Here is a 13,128-nt window from a genome sequence, read left to right as displayed (position 1 = left end):
CCTGGTGTTTCCAGAGCTGTTTCCCAAACAAAAAGCCTCCAGCCTCACCTGGCACGTTATTGGAGACGGTGCTTTTCTGTTGTACTCCCTGTCCCTGGCGCGCTGCCCTCCCCGTAGCCTTTGGTGGCGGGTTGTTTGCGGTGCTCAGTGCTGCCCCAGTGGCAAAGCTCTGCGTCCTTGCTCTGGTGACTTACTGCTTGTGTGGCACTTGGGAGTCCTTGTTTCTGCGGTGCTGACCGTGGGGTGGGAGTGTTCTAATGCCACTTTCCTGGGACTTTAACACTTCAGCAGTGAGGAAGGCAGCTGCGGTGATGCCGATTTCCTTCGCAGGCTGCAAAATGCACCGTAGTAGCGTCCATTGCTGTTCTCTGAAATGGCCTCTGCAGGTCCTGCTGTGTTCTTTAGCTGAAATTGGGAAAGTTTTCAAGCATCTTTTTAGGGAAGAGGTAGTAAGGAGTGTTCTTTTTCCAATGTTGGGAGCTTGTGGGATGAAACATGAGGTTCAGTGGGCAGCTGAACTGATAGATTGCTCATATAAAGCTCTTGCTTGGGACGTCTACTTACGGTTACTTCGGTGGAACAGGACTGTTAGCTACCAAACTGGGACTTCAGCTGCTTGTTATTGTTAACCCCTTTAGAGTGTGTAACGCTGTGCATGTTGGCTTACGTAAGTGGTGAGAAAAAGTGGAAGAAAGAGGAAGATTTGTAATTTAGAGTGTGGTATGCTGACACCAGGTAAGCAGGAACGCTGAAAGAATCTAACAGACCTGAGTGGATGCTGCCAAATGACAGGTTGCTTTTTAGCTGGAGGTTATCAAGATTGTCACAGATGTTTGACAGGCTGCTGTGAGTAAACAGTTGCATTAGCAGGAGACTAACGCAGAGGGAGACTTGTTTAGGTGGGAAGGAGGCAACAGACAGTTGGGTTTTGAGAACACTGGTTTGAGTTGAAGAGTGTAAGTGTATTATACCACAGGGCTCCGCAAGCAGGTTAAAGGTAGGCCTGTTGCTAGTAATCCCAGCAGGCAAAAACAGAGCGACAGTGGTAGTGTACTTCCTTCATGTAGTTCTTGGGCTGCAATTCCTTGCTGTGGTCTCTGGGTCTGGACTATAAACTCTAACAACAGAAGATTGCTTACCAAACCATGATACAGAAGGCTTTCAGCCTCATTTACATCTGTTAAGAAAAAAAATGAAATGCTTCTGTGTTTCCAGAATGTTTCAGTTTGGGAAGCAGCCTTGAATCATGCAGTCTCACCTGGGGGATGCCCGATACCGTTGTGTAGTCGCTTGTATAATAACGAATCCTTGCAGCACATCGTTGTGGTGACTCTTTGGTAGAACCTCTGGTTTTGTTCACTGCTCACAGAAGTCCGGCTTCATTTAAAGTGACTGCACGTGAGAGGTTGCACGATGTATTGTTTAGCTATCTTATAATAAGTGTTTTCAGGTGGCTTGTAATCAACTAATTCCTTTGCACTTCTCAATACTTTGTCTTACGGATGAATAACACTGTAGGAGGGAGTTGTGAGTGGGGATCTGTGTTTGTGATCTGAGCGCTCTTGGTGTGCAGCAAGTTTTGTTTCCCTAAGCAAGTGAATAAGTGCAAATTATGAGAAAAATACATCCAGTTGTGCCTTCTTGTTTTACACTGGGTGCCACAACAAGCCTGCTAAGTTGATAATTCAAGTCCTGGAAAAACAGCATTACAATTTTACTGAGAGTTGCTGGCAGTTAGCATTTTGTTGTTGTTGTGATTTCCTTCTTCCCCCTGCTGTGCCACCCTCCCAGATTTCTTTCTTTGGAAGAATAAGGAGTGAGGAGTATGTGAATGTCAATTTATTGATGCTTATCTATGTACTCAAAATTTCTGAGGTTATTTTTTGAGATTCTTTTACTAGGCACAGTATTATCTAGGACATCTCCAAACTGTCAAACACGTACTCAGAAACACATCTAGAGGAGTGTAACCCCCCTAACTTTATTTAGTGCAGATGTTGAGTGGCTGATTCAACACAATCTTGTCTGAGTAGAAATCTCAGTGTAAGATCCATTTTGTCCTTCTGTGTCTTTTCCTGGTAGAGATATGGGACCTGTAGAAGTTGGGCCAAAAACTGTTGCAGTAAAAGCTAAATGTCACTGTGTGGGCCAAGCGCAATGCCAAAGAGGATTTGCTGTGGCCAGCATTTAGTCCATACAAGACAAAGAGGTGGGCTTGAAGGGATGACACTGCCTGCTGCCTGATGTCCAGCAGTGTTTTGCTGTGCTTGCCCAAGTAGCAAGTTTGGGGGATTGTGGAATTGGATTTTGGCCCTGCAGCTGCCATCACTGACCTGTCCTGATATGTGATCTTCTAACTTGAAGGCCACAAGTATGCACAAACCTTTTCCCTTCAAATGTAATTCCAACTGTCTATTTCATTGTAATTTTCCTGTACTTTTATGGTGGGATTTGCTTAAGGGGCACTGCTTGTGATACATCCCGATGTACAAAACTGAGTATTAGCAGAGATGAATACTGTATCTTTTTTTCTAACAAAAGTTTCCTGTCAGATATATTTAGTTGACCTTTACTAAGTTAACCAGAGAGAAAGTAGCATCACTTTGTTTTCCTTTGAACCTTCTCAATTTCATAGCTTTCCCTCAGTTTTCCTGCTTTCGCATTGTACATTTAATTCACGTTTTGTTTATCTTCCTATGCTGGATTGGATTTGCTGTTGTTCTGCCATTCGTATGCTGGATGGCCTGAAAACTCAGCTTCCTCTGGTTGCTTCTTATGTTGGCTGTTGTTTGAAACTTCTCCCTTCTGAATGTAAAGTTAATGAAGTTGGAAGCACTCATTTCTGTGGTAAAGTTGTCTTCTAACTTCTGTCTAGCCATTGTTAACATCTGTTGATGACTTTTTTGTACCCTGTTTTTGTTGTTTAGGAATGGTTTCTAATTGGACCAAAATTCCACCACCACTTTTCAAAAAAGTTGTCATTGTCCTGATAGATGCTTTGAGAGATGACTTTGTATTTGGATCCAAAGGTAAACAGTTCATGCCATATACAACACAAGTTGTTGAAAAAGGGACATCCTACAGTTTTATTGCTGAAGTGAAGCCTCCCACTGTGACTATGCCTCGAATTAAGGTAGGCGATTTTTTTTTTTCTCACTTAGGGTATAAAGGCTGGGTTGTTTCTTATGCTCAGAGTTGGTGAAAACATCCAGGCTTCTTAGTGATGGATCTGAGTGACATTTCTTGCATTGAAGAAGCTGAGACAGTGAGCTGTGGTATAATAACTAGAAGGCCAGTGAGACTGAGGGGTTGACAGTCTGGTAACACCCTGAGAAGTGGACTTAATTTCATTTTCCAGAAGATTCTTAATTACACTTTTGAATGTGCTACAGTTGCTGTTGTTGTGTTAAATCAGTATACTTAGGCCTTGCAAACAATCTTTTTAGTTATTTAATTACCAGTAAATTAAGCAAATTTCAGCTGCCACACATAGCTGCTTTGCTGTCTGCTAATTTACAAAGTATTATTTCTACTTTTCTGTAAAGCAGTTATTATTTCTGATGCCAGCTAGCATTGTGTTGTGGCAGGTGATGTGACATGGCAGCTTGTATTCTTTAGAGAAAGTATAATTTCTCTGCCTTCTGCTTCATTGCTTGGTCTTACAGTAGTGCTGTCTTCTGGGTACTGGAGACTTTTTTGTTTCTGTTAATTTATCTCTTGTCTGTTCTTGCTTTATGTAGGCTTTGATGACAGGTAGCATACCTGGTTTCATTGATGTTATTGTGAACCTCAATTCTCCGGCTCTGTTGGATGACAATCTGATATGGCAGGCAAAAACAGCTGGGAAAAGAATAATTTTTTATGGTGATGATACTTGGCTTAAATTGTTTCCAAAGCATTTTGTGGAATATGATGGAACAACATCCTTTTTTGTGTCAGACTTTACAGAGGTGAGAAGATTTGTATAAACCCAATGCAAATATTGTGGATACAGACATACAGTGGCAACTTCAAGAATGGATGAGTAAAACTATCCTTGTTCTGAAATATGAACATGGCCATTAAATAGAAATTGGATTTATGTGTTTTCATATTGACAGTTTGGAACTGACCATTTCAGTCCTTCATGCATAGGCTGTGGGAAGTGTTTGGATGATACAGTAACAAACAGTGTGTTATTGTGTTTCCTAAACCTATGATACTGGCACAAAACTTGTGGTGGTAGAAAGTTAGACTGCTTGCTGTGTTTAAAAATTCCTCTGTCCATGTTTACAGTTTGCTGTCACATTTATGTTAGTATGTGCCATCTTTAAAAAGACCTATTAATATGTAATCTTGGTCTGCTAGAGACATACTTTCTGTAGTGTTGTATTGTTTTCATAATTGCAATGTGAGTAGTGTTTAAGTATGTCATCAAAGAGGGAGCATAGAAAGGAAAAGAAATGAATTGTGAAAATTCCTATTCTGGGCACACTAAAAAAGTAAATGCTTCAGCAGTTTTATTTCATATTTTGAACCTTTATGATTTGTGAAACTTCAGACCATTGACCTGCTCCTGAGATATTTTATTATAATGTTTAGGGAAGTTAGATAGGTCTAACATGAGTTGGAAGACACCTTTAATTGGTTACTCTGATAAGACTTGCAGAAGCTTCAATATGGAGTGGAAAAATGCAGTTATTCTGCTGAGTCTGTGATTATATGGCTCTCAAATTCTTAGTGCAGTTTGTAATGTAGACTGCTACACTGAAAGCTTTTTCTGTTTTTTTAGATCATTATAGCCAGAGTCAACAAAGCAATGTTACGTGTTGAATTTTTAAAGGATTTTTAATATCCAGGGAGAAATATATGCTGCTAGAAATAGGTTGTCAACCTAAGCAAGAGAACAAGTGAGTTAGGTCCCAAATAGCAGTTTTCAAATAATTTTTCTTTCCTGCTTCGTCAGTTCTTTTTCTCACAGCACGTACAGTCTTCCTGTGTTTGCACAGTAGCAAAATTCAAAACAGTAAGAGTGGGGTTGTTTTTTCCCTTGTTCTTCCAAGTACCAAAGAGAAGCTTTTCTCTGTACCTGCTCCTTGTGAAGTGAAGGAGTGTGAAGGATGAAAGTAACTGAAAATTTCTTGAAATAGTTTTAAAAACTATTTCTGGAAGCATGGGAACCCACTTTCTCTGTTTATAGGTAAGTCTGATGCTTCATAATCAGAAAAGAATGAAAGGAGGTGAATGATCTGTTTTGTAAGACACTTTTTTACTATCTCGCATTGAACTAAATAAATCTGATTTTTTTTCCTTGTTAACATTGTGAGTGATTATAATACTCATCAGCTTATGTAGAATTTTCGTGGGTAGTGCAATCTAATTTTTCTATGCTTTTTACCAGAGGGAAATTACTTTTATGTTTAAAATGTTTTCCTTTTATTTCTGAGGTTGACGATAATGTTACCAGGCATTTGGATAGAGTGCTAAAGAGGGAAGACTGGGATCTCCTAATACTGCATTACCTGGGGCTGGACCATATTGGACATATGACTGGGCCAAACAGCCCATTAGTGGGACCAAAACTTCGTGAAATGGATAACATCCTGAAGAAGATTCATATTTCTCTTCTTTCAAAGGTAATATAGCTCGTTCTTGGATCAATGTCTGTTAGTCGTGGACTAACATTAAGATGCTTGCTTGTTTAGGGGTGGTAGCTTGTTTATTCCTAGCCCAAAGTGGGCTCTATTGTTTTCCCTAGCTGGCCATTCCCCAGTTAACAGTATATATAGTCTAGCATTTTTAAGGATATACTGGCTGACCTTAGTAACATCTGTTAGCAGTATCTTCTGAACAGCTGTGGGAAGTAACTTGGTGTGCTGGAAGAGGAGAGGAACACATGCCAAAGTCTCTTATCTCTCATGAATTTAAATGGTGGTTGATGTCCTTTCTAATAATTCTAGCTAATAGTTCTGATTTCTGTGATTCTGAAGGCATGTTACTTAGATGTTAAAAAGATTAAAATCAAAATGGTGATTGTAAACAGCATTTTTCTTATGTTAAATGTAGCACAAATTACCAAATCTGAATCTGCTTTTAGATTTGGAAATACAGGACGTCACTTCTCTAAACAGTCTGGGTACTTAAATACCAAGTCCTAAATACTAGCAGTCTGAAGCTTTTTTGTTGTCTGTTTTTGGCAACTGCAATTCAGAGAAGCTGCTTGTAAAATTTCAATCGTATTTTTAGACAAATTGATACTATGGTATGAAAAGAGATGTTAAATCCTGCTTTTGGAGGTTATAATCTCATGAGCATTGCAGTGGTTTTGCCACAGTTTGTTAGTATGTTCTGGTTTTGCCAAGTGCAAGTCTTTATCTCAGTGTACAGTACAGAAACAATAAAAACACTTTTGAATACAACAGGTATTGGTAATAATTAGAGATGACAAAAGGCATCTTCGTCATGGAATGACAGTATTTATTATCTGCTGTCTTTGATTTGTTTGTTTAAAATTGTCAGACAGGCCTTACTTTTCTGTTTCTCTTTCTTCAGGAAAATAAACATCATTTCATGTTAGTCATGTCAGGTTTCTGTCCCAAAAGCACTTGAGAGACAATTAGAAGTAGGATTATCGTTTAATTTTAAATTTCTATTAGATGAATATTTACTGACAATATTAAATGTTTAGCATTTTTATTTAAAAATCAATGATGCTGAATAAATAACTTCCTGACACAGCTGATGAGGGAGTGTTGTGCTTTGGGCCTAACATGATAACAAAGAAGCAGCCACATGGCCACTCACTGACCCCCTCCTGCCCCCCTCTACCCCAGTCTGGGATGAGGAGGACAAAGGCCAACTAGAAGCTCATGGGTGGAGACAAAGGACAAGGAGGGTTCTTCACTGATTAAGGTCACAGGCAAAACAGACTCAATTTGGGGAAAAATAGTAATCTTAATTTAACACTAATCAAATGACCATAGGACACAGACAACACAAAGAGCAGTGCTTACACACATTACCCCCACCCCAGCTTTATCACCTCTCCAGCACACCCATGGGGCCCTTCCCCCACTGCCATAAAACCCACCAAACCAGCACAAAGAGCCAGCTAGGGAAGGGTTCTTAAATCTGCAGGAGACCAATGGGAGACCTTATTGCTCTTTACAGCTACCTGAAAAGAGGGTGTAGCATGGGGGTTGATTGCTTCACCTTTATAAAAAGTAAGACAAGAGGAAATGGCCTCAAATTGCAAAAGGAGAGGTTTAGATTGGATATTAGAAAAAAATTCTTTACTGAAAGGCTTGTCAGGCACTGGAACAGGCTTCCCAGGGGAAGAGTTGGGTCATCACACTTGGAGATGTTTAAAAGACGTGTGGATGTGTTGCTTAGGGACATGGTTTAGCATAGGGTTCGGTAGAGATAGGTTAATAGTTGCGCTTAAACGTCTTTTCCAGCCAGAATGATTCTGTGATTCTAATGCTACTGGTCCTGAACTCCTGTTTTGATTCCCACAGTATGATGACCTCTATTTAATCCTCCAGTCAGTTTCTTGGGACTTTCTGAGGGTTTTTTTAAAAGATTTTTGTTTTTTGTAACATAGTGATAAGTATGTTAGATATGTATGTGTGGCTTAAGTGGTACAAATGAATATTAATGTATAACTGTCAGTTTCAGACATGTCTTGTAATCTGCCCTGGGTGTTGTGAGCTAGCTTAAAAAATGGAATTTATTTAGAAAAGTATTAATGTGTAAAAATCATAAAGATAGTGGAACATTATATATACACATCTTGTGTTTACAGTAAGTTAAATTTATTTCTGTGACTTGCAGGAAGAAGCCTCTCTGCCCAATTTGCTAGTTGTTTGTGGGGATCATGGGATGTCTGAAACAGGTAGTCATGGTGGTTCTTCAGAAGGAGAAGTGCACACACCACTGCTGTTTATCAGCTCAGCTTTTGAAAAGAGAAGTGGTAAGGATCAAAGAAGCTTGATGTTTTTTAGAATACATTGCCGTCTCTGATTTATATTGGATCTGCAATTCTTCCTGAAAAGTGCATTGGTTTATTCTACAGATACCTGGCAATGCATATTGTGTGTGACCTAAAACTCTGGGTTTAGCCAAAATTTGTGTCTGTTTCCTGGTGAAACCATGACTTAAGTTTTGTAACCACTGAGAACTGGTTATTTCTCAGATAATCACCTTTTGCATCACTGTCTTACTTGAGTATTGAGAGCTCATGGGATCTGTTGTAAGGGTCCTGGGATACTGGTAATTCGATAGGATTAGAAGTAAAACCCTAGTTGAAGTGAATTTTAAGTTGTCTTTTTTGGCCAGGGTATTTCCCTGGCCTCCATTCTTCCCTCTTAGACAGGCATGATAAAGGAATGAATGACAATTTATCATGCTGAAAATAACAGGACAGAGGAGAAATTGATGAAAGGGTGAGAGATGACAACAGTGAAAATATCTCTATTGACTGCTAAGCATTAAGGAAAAAAACTGGAGCCAGAGTGTATTTACTGTATTAGCCAGACAGTTAATTTTAAATCACTGACGGGAGTTTATCTGTTTCTGAAACTAATTTTCTACTTGTATAATATAGTTTATAGCAAGAGGCAAGATGCAAATGGTATGCTAGAGAATCCTTAGTATAATTTGTAAAGTCTTGCTTAGGTAAGCTCATCGACTGAGTGAATTAGTGAAATGAAGTTATACCAGGGTGAGTATTTTCTTCAAAATAGTAGTCCTCTGTGCCTTTCATTCTGCCTCTTACTCATTTCCATCTGATTTCCTTGCCTTTAAAGCCTTTTTGCAGAACCTTGCCTTGTTTATCTTGCTGGAGGTTCTTGCAGCATAGTGGATGTACCTTTGTCTGTCAGTCATTTGTAAAGCTGTTACCCAGCTGCAATAGAAAGTATCGCTTGCCAAGTCATTGAACTCTTTTCAGATATAAAACCAAAACAAAATCAGAGACCAATGCTCTTATGTAATTTTTTACTTTATAAATTTCACTGGTATGTGTTGACAGCCAGACCACATGAGTGTAGATTCTGTAAATACAGCATCTTGTTCATTCAGATGAGTTCCTGTTAGGTTTAAAATGAACGTGCAGTTTTTACAATACTGTGAAATACATCTGTTCACCTGTGGGTTGGGATTGAGTTGTGATTTCTAATGATGGCCATGTAAATAGCCAGCAGCTTGATTCTCATTGCTACAGTAATCAGGATTCTGGTAACTGCTCCTTATGATCCTACTGTAAACAAAATGTACTGTCTTTAATTTGGTAGACTTCAAAATAGTAATACTGTGGGCTTTTGTATTTAATATGCTGTCAGAATGTTGCTTGTGTTGCCTTCTATGGAGATGTGTCACCATGACTGGCTAAATGCTTTTGGTAGCTTGGATTATTTTAACCAGTTATGAACTTGCCTTAAGATGAAATTTGTAACTGCTGCCATGCAAACTCATGCGAAGAGGCTCTAGGATTATAGATGACATTCTGTACAAGTATGGGATTAATCAGAGCTGGATGAGAAATAAGAGAAGTTCTAATGCTCTTAAAGGGAGCCTCGAGAGTAATAAACACTGTATATAGAACTCTTTCTGTACTGTATTTAAGTCAAAGCACTCAATGCCTAGAGTAACAAAGAGAAAAATTAAAAGCACAATAGGAAAACAAGTATATAACTAGTAAAGCACACAAATAAACAGTTGGCAAGACAAAACTTATGACAGTGAAATCATTCATGTGTGTAGATGTCTGTGGAACTGAGAGCTAATCCTGCTAACTGCAATAAGGTAATGGGATCCTGAAGAGAACCTTTTAAAAATCACTAGGACCCATGGATTTGGGCCTCAACATTCTTTCCCTGACCTCTAATTCTGTCTGCCTGATATTAATTGAATCTTGAACTGTTGTGGTTATACCAAGAAACTTCTAGAACACTTTCAGCATTATTTAAATTGTCATTCTTAGTTCATTCATTCAGTTATTTTACTGTACTGCCTTCTTTCTAATGTAAGTTGCCAAACCCTCTTGGGATGTAGGCTGCAACTTGATATTAAAATGATGTCTTGGACCATCTTTTTTCTTCCTTGTACCTGTATAACATTTGTGTTGTATTTACAGTATTTGCTAGCATTGAAAAGTGATACTTGCTGAAAATTGAATAAATTTTGTTTTTTGCAACAGCAGAGAACAGCAGTTGAAAAAGATCACTCAGATTTCTGTCAATCACTTAAAATAGATGATTTAACACCAACGAAAAATTGTGAAACTAGCAAGATGCCATCTGTCTCTGGCGCAGTAGAACAGACCTGTTACTGAAATACTTTTTTTTCCTCTTTTTTTTTTTTTTCTTCTATTTAGGTCCTCTAACCCAACCTGAACTTGTGCAGCAAACTGATTTAGCTAGCACGCTGGCAGTAGGTCTTGGTCTACCGATTTCAAGAAACAGTGTTGGGAACCTTATATTGCCAGTTGTGGGAGGCAAAACAATGAGAGAACAACTACGTTTTGTGCACTTGAATGGGTTCCAGCTTAGCAGACTGCTGCAAGATAATACACCTGCATATGAAAAAGGTAAATCATATAAAGAAAAATAAACATATACAATGTTTATTAGCCATTCAGTTGAGAGCAGTGTTCAGAGAAATGATGCTGAGTTCAGTTTTTACTCTAACCTACTTACATACACTGCCTCTTGATAATGCTTTTTTTAATGACCAGTACTACTCTTAGTAGGCAACAGAGCAGAAATAGTGATGAAAGAATAAGATTAAAGTAAAACTGCCTGAGCAGTTAAGTCTCAGTTGTTTCCTATCTGCTGTTTGTGAGGTATTCTACATAGGACACCAATTCAAAGCAATTTGGAGTAATAGCACAATGGAGTGAATTTTCTAGTTTAAATAAAAAGGTGCTCCAAGTAAGCTGAGACATAATTTAGGCTAAGTTATCTTTTTATTTCATACTTATGTATCGGTGTACTTGGCGTGAGAATCTAGAGAACTGCAAAGTTGCTTACTAAGTACACACATAGGTGTACATACTTATGTGTGTGTATTTGGAAGAAATAATAAAAGACAAGTGGAAAAAATAAGCCAAACTCACAAAATCTAATATTTAGTTAGGAAGCATGATACAAATTGCAGTAAAAGTAGGCAAGTTAATATAATTATGTGAAAAAAATTGAGTCAGAGGATGAAGGAGAATATTTTACTATGGGCATCAGGAGATATTGTGGTCTGAAAGTGACTATGAAGCTAGAAGTCCTTGTTACTTGATTTATAATCTGTTGAATCATTACAATAACTGGATAAGAATGCAGAGCTGTGTTACAGGCATGAATAATTAAAGTGGATAACAATGTAAAGTTTTAACAAGATGATCATTGTAGGTCAAGAATTAATTATCTTTCAACATCACTGCTTCTAATCATAATTAACCCTGTCCAGGATTCTAACAAAACAAATGCAGCTTATGGCAGCAACATGTCACTAGCAGGACCCATGCTCGATCTATTCTGGTATTTTTTTCTGGCAGATTTCATCACTTAACCCATTTCTGTCAAGAGAGGAAACTTGCTGTGTTGATAGAATTCAGGATATGGCTGTGTAGCTGAAAATTCCAACACAGAACTCCATCTGAGAGTATTTCTGCAGTTGCTGGTGAAACAGACTGAAGTTTCTACCAGCTTCTGGCTTATATCTCACTTAAATTTTATTTCTGTCCAGGAACAGCATAATTTCCAGTTGAAGCTTTCCTCTGAGAAATAAAGAAAAAATTGCTGAGGATGGAAGTTTGAGAAATTTTTATGCCACTTGCTTCTGACTGCAAAATGCTATGAGAGGCCCTATCCTACTGGGAAGGGGTTGAGTGGCAAAGCATCTATTTGGAGCTTCTCTCCTTTCAGTAATGGAGAGTTTCGGTAACATGGAACTACCTCCAAGTCATGGTAGATTTTAATTATTTATTTTTTTTTTACAGAGTCTTAAGGTCAATTCTGCCTGTTGCTGTAAACTTCATAGAGGGTGTCCCTATTTTTTTTAGTGTGTCCTAGATGTGCAAGGCTGTAGCTCAACATTTTAGTTGGGATGGCAGGGAAAAAACGTGCATTTTGATTGATGTTGATAGTGCAGGCCTTAGAAATACTAAAGAAATGTCACTAAGTTGGTGACTAATGCTGTATGTAGTTGACAAGTGTGTATGAATGACCATTTATTTTGAGTGGCTTCTAAGTGAAGAGAAATGTCTTTCCATCTATCCTACTAGAAACACACATATATATATATATATATATATCTGTCATGATTCCCATAGGAAAGGGATTATTTTGTGAAGAAGTCATTATATTCGGTAATGGGATTAATCTACAAGAAGGATATCCATTTTTTAAAAGGCGAAAAAGGAGGACCCTGTGAACTACTGTCCAGTCGGTCTCACCTCTCTGCCTGATAAGATCCTGGTACAGCTTCTCCTGGAAGACATATCAAAACACACGGGAGGCAGGGAGATGATTTAAGAGGCAGCCAGCATTGCTTCACTAAGGGCAAGTTGTGCCTGACTGATCTGTTGATCTTCTTTGGCAGAGTAATTGCTTCAGAGGAAAAGATAAAACCGATGGATGTCATCTACCTAGATTTCTGTGAGGCCTTTGATAAGGCCTTGCTAATGTATTAGAGAGATACCTGTTTGACAAATGGACTCTTAGATGAGTAAGAGATTGGCTGGGTGGCAATATCCAAAGAGTTATAGTCAGTGGCTTAATGTCCAGTAATGGATGTTGATCTAGTGAAAGATGTCCGTGACAGCAGAAGTGGACTAGATGATCTCCACTTTCCCTTCCAACCTGAACTATGGACTATAACCTATGGTTCTGTCATTGTAATTTGGAGAGGTGAGGAGGGAGAGTTGTCCTTTATGTGAGAGAGCAGTGGCAGTAGAAGAAGCTCAGTCTGGGAGTGGATGATGAAACAGTTAAGAACCAGTAGACAGAAAAATATGGGCAATATGGGTGTCAGCTGCAGACAATCTGTTTGGGAAGAATTAGTAAGTCTTCAGACAGCTTGAGGAAACCCCACGTTCACCATCCGTGGTGCTCATACAGCAATGCAACCATCTTGTTGCAGTTCAGGCTAGGTAAC

The 13,128-nt window shown here is 38.7% G+C and overlaps 1 protein-coding gene across 1 annotated transcript in view; it reads left to right on the top strand.

Annotated features, from left to right (window-relative positions):
- Positions 1–2,929: 2,929 nt before the first annotated feature.
- The window catches only part of PIGG (phosphatidylinositol glycan anchor biosynthesis, class G), a 44,104-nt gene continuing 33,905 nt past the window's right edge, over positions 2,930–13,128 (top strand). The window contains exons 1-5 of the mRNA XM_010003533.1: positions 2,930–3,133; positions 3,741–3,950; positions 5,427–5,615; positions 7,813–7,951; positions 10,355–10,567. Of these exons, the coding sequence (XP_010001835.1) occupies positions 2,930–3,133; positions 3,741–3,950; positions 5,427–5,615; positions 7,813–7,951; positions 10,355–10,567 (955 nt within the window). The remainder of the gene's footprint in view (positions 3,134–3,740; positions 3,951–5,426; positions 5,616–7,812; positions 7,952–10,354; positions 10,568–13,128) is intronic.

The sequence above is a fragment of the Chaetura pelagica genome, unplaced genomic scaffold (genome assembly GCF_000747805.2).
Source record: "Chaetura pelagica isolate M959 unplaced genomic scaffold, ChaPel_1.0 scaffold228, whole genome shotgun sequence".
Classification (NCBI taxonomy): domain Eukaryota; kingdom Metazoa; phylum Chordata; class Aves; order Apodiformes; family Apodidae; genus Chaetura; species Chaetura pelagica.
This window is presented reverse-complemented; position numbering and strand designations above follow the sequence as displayed.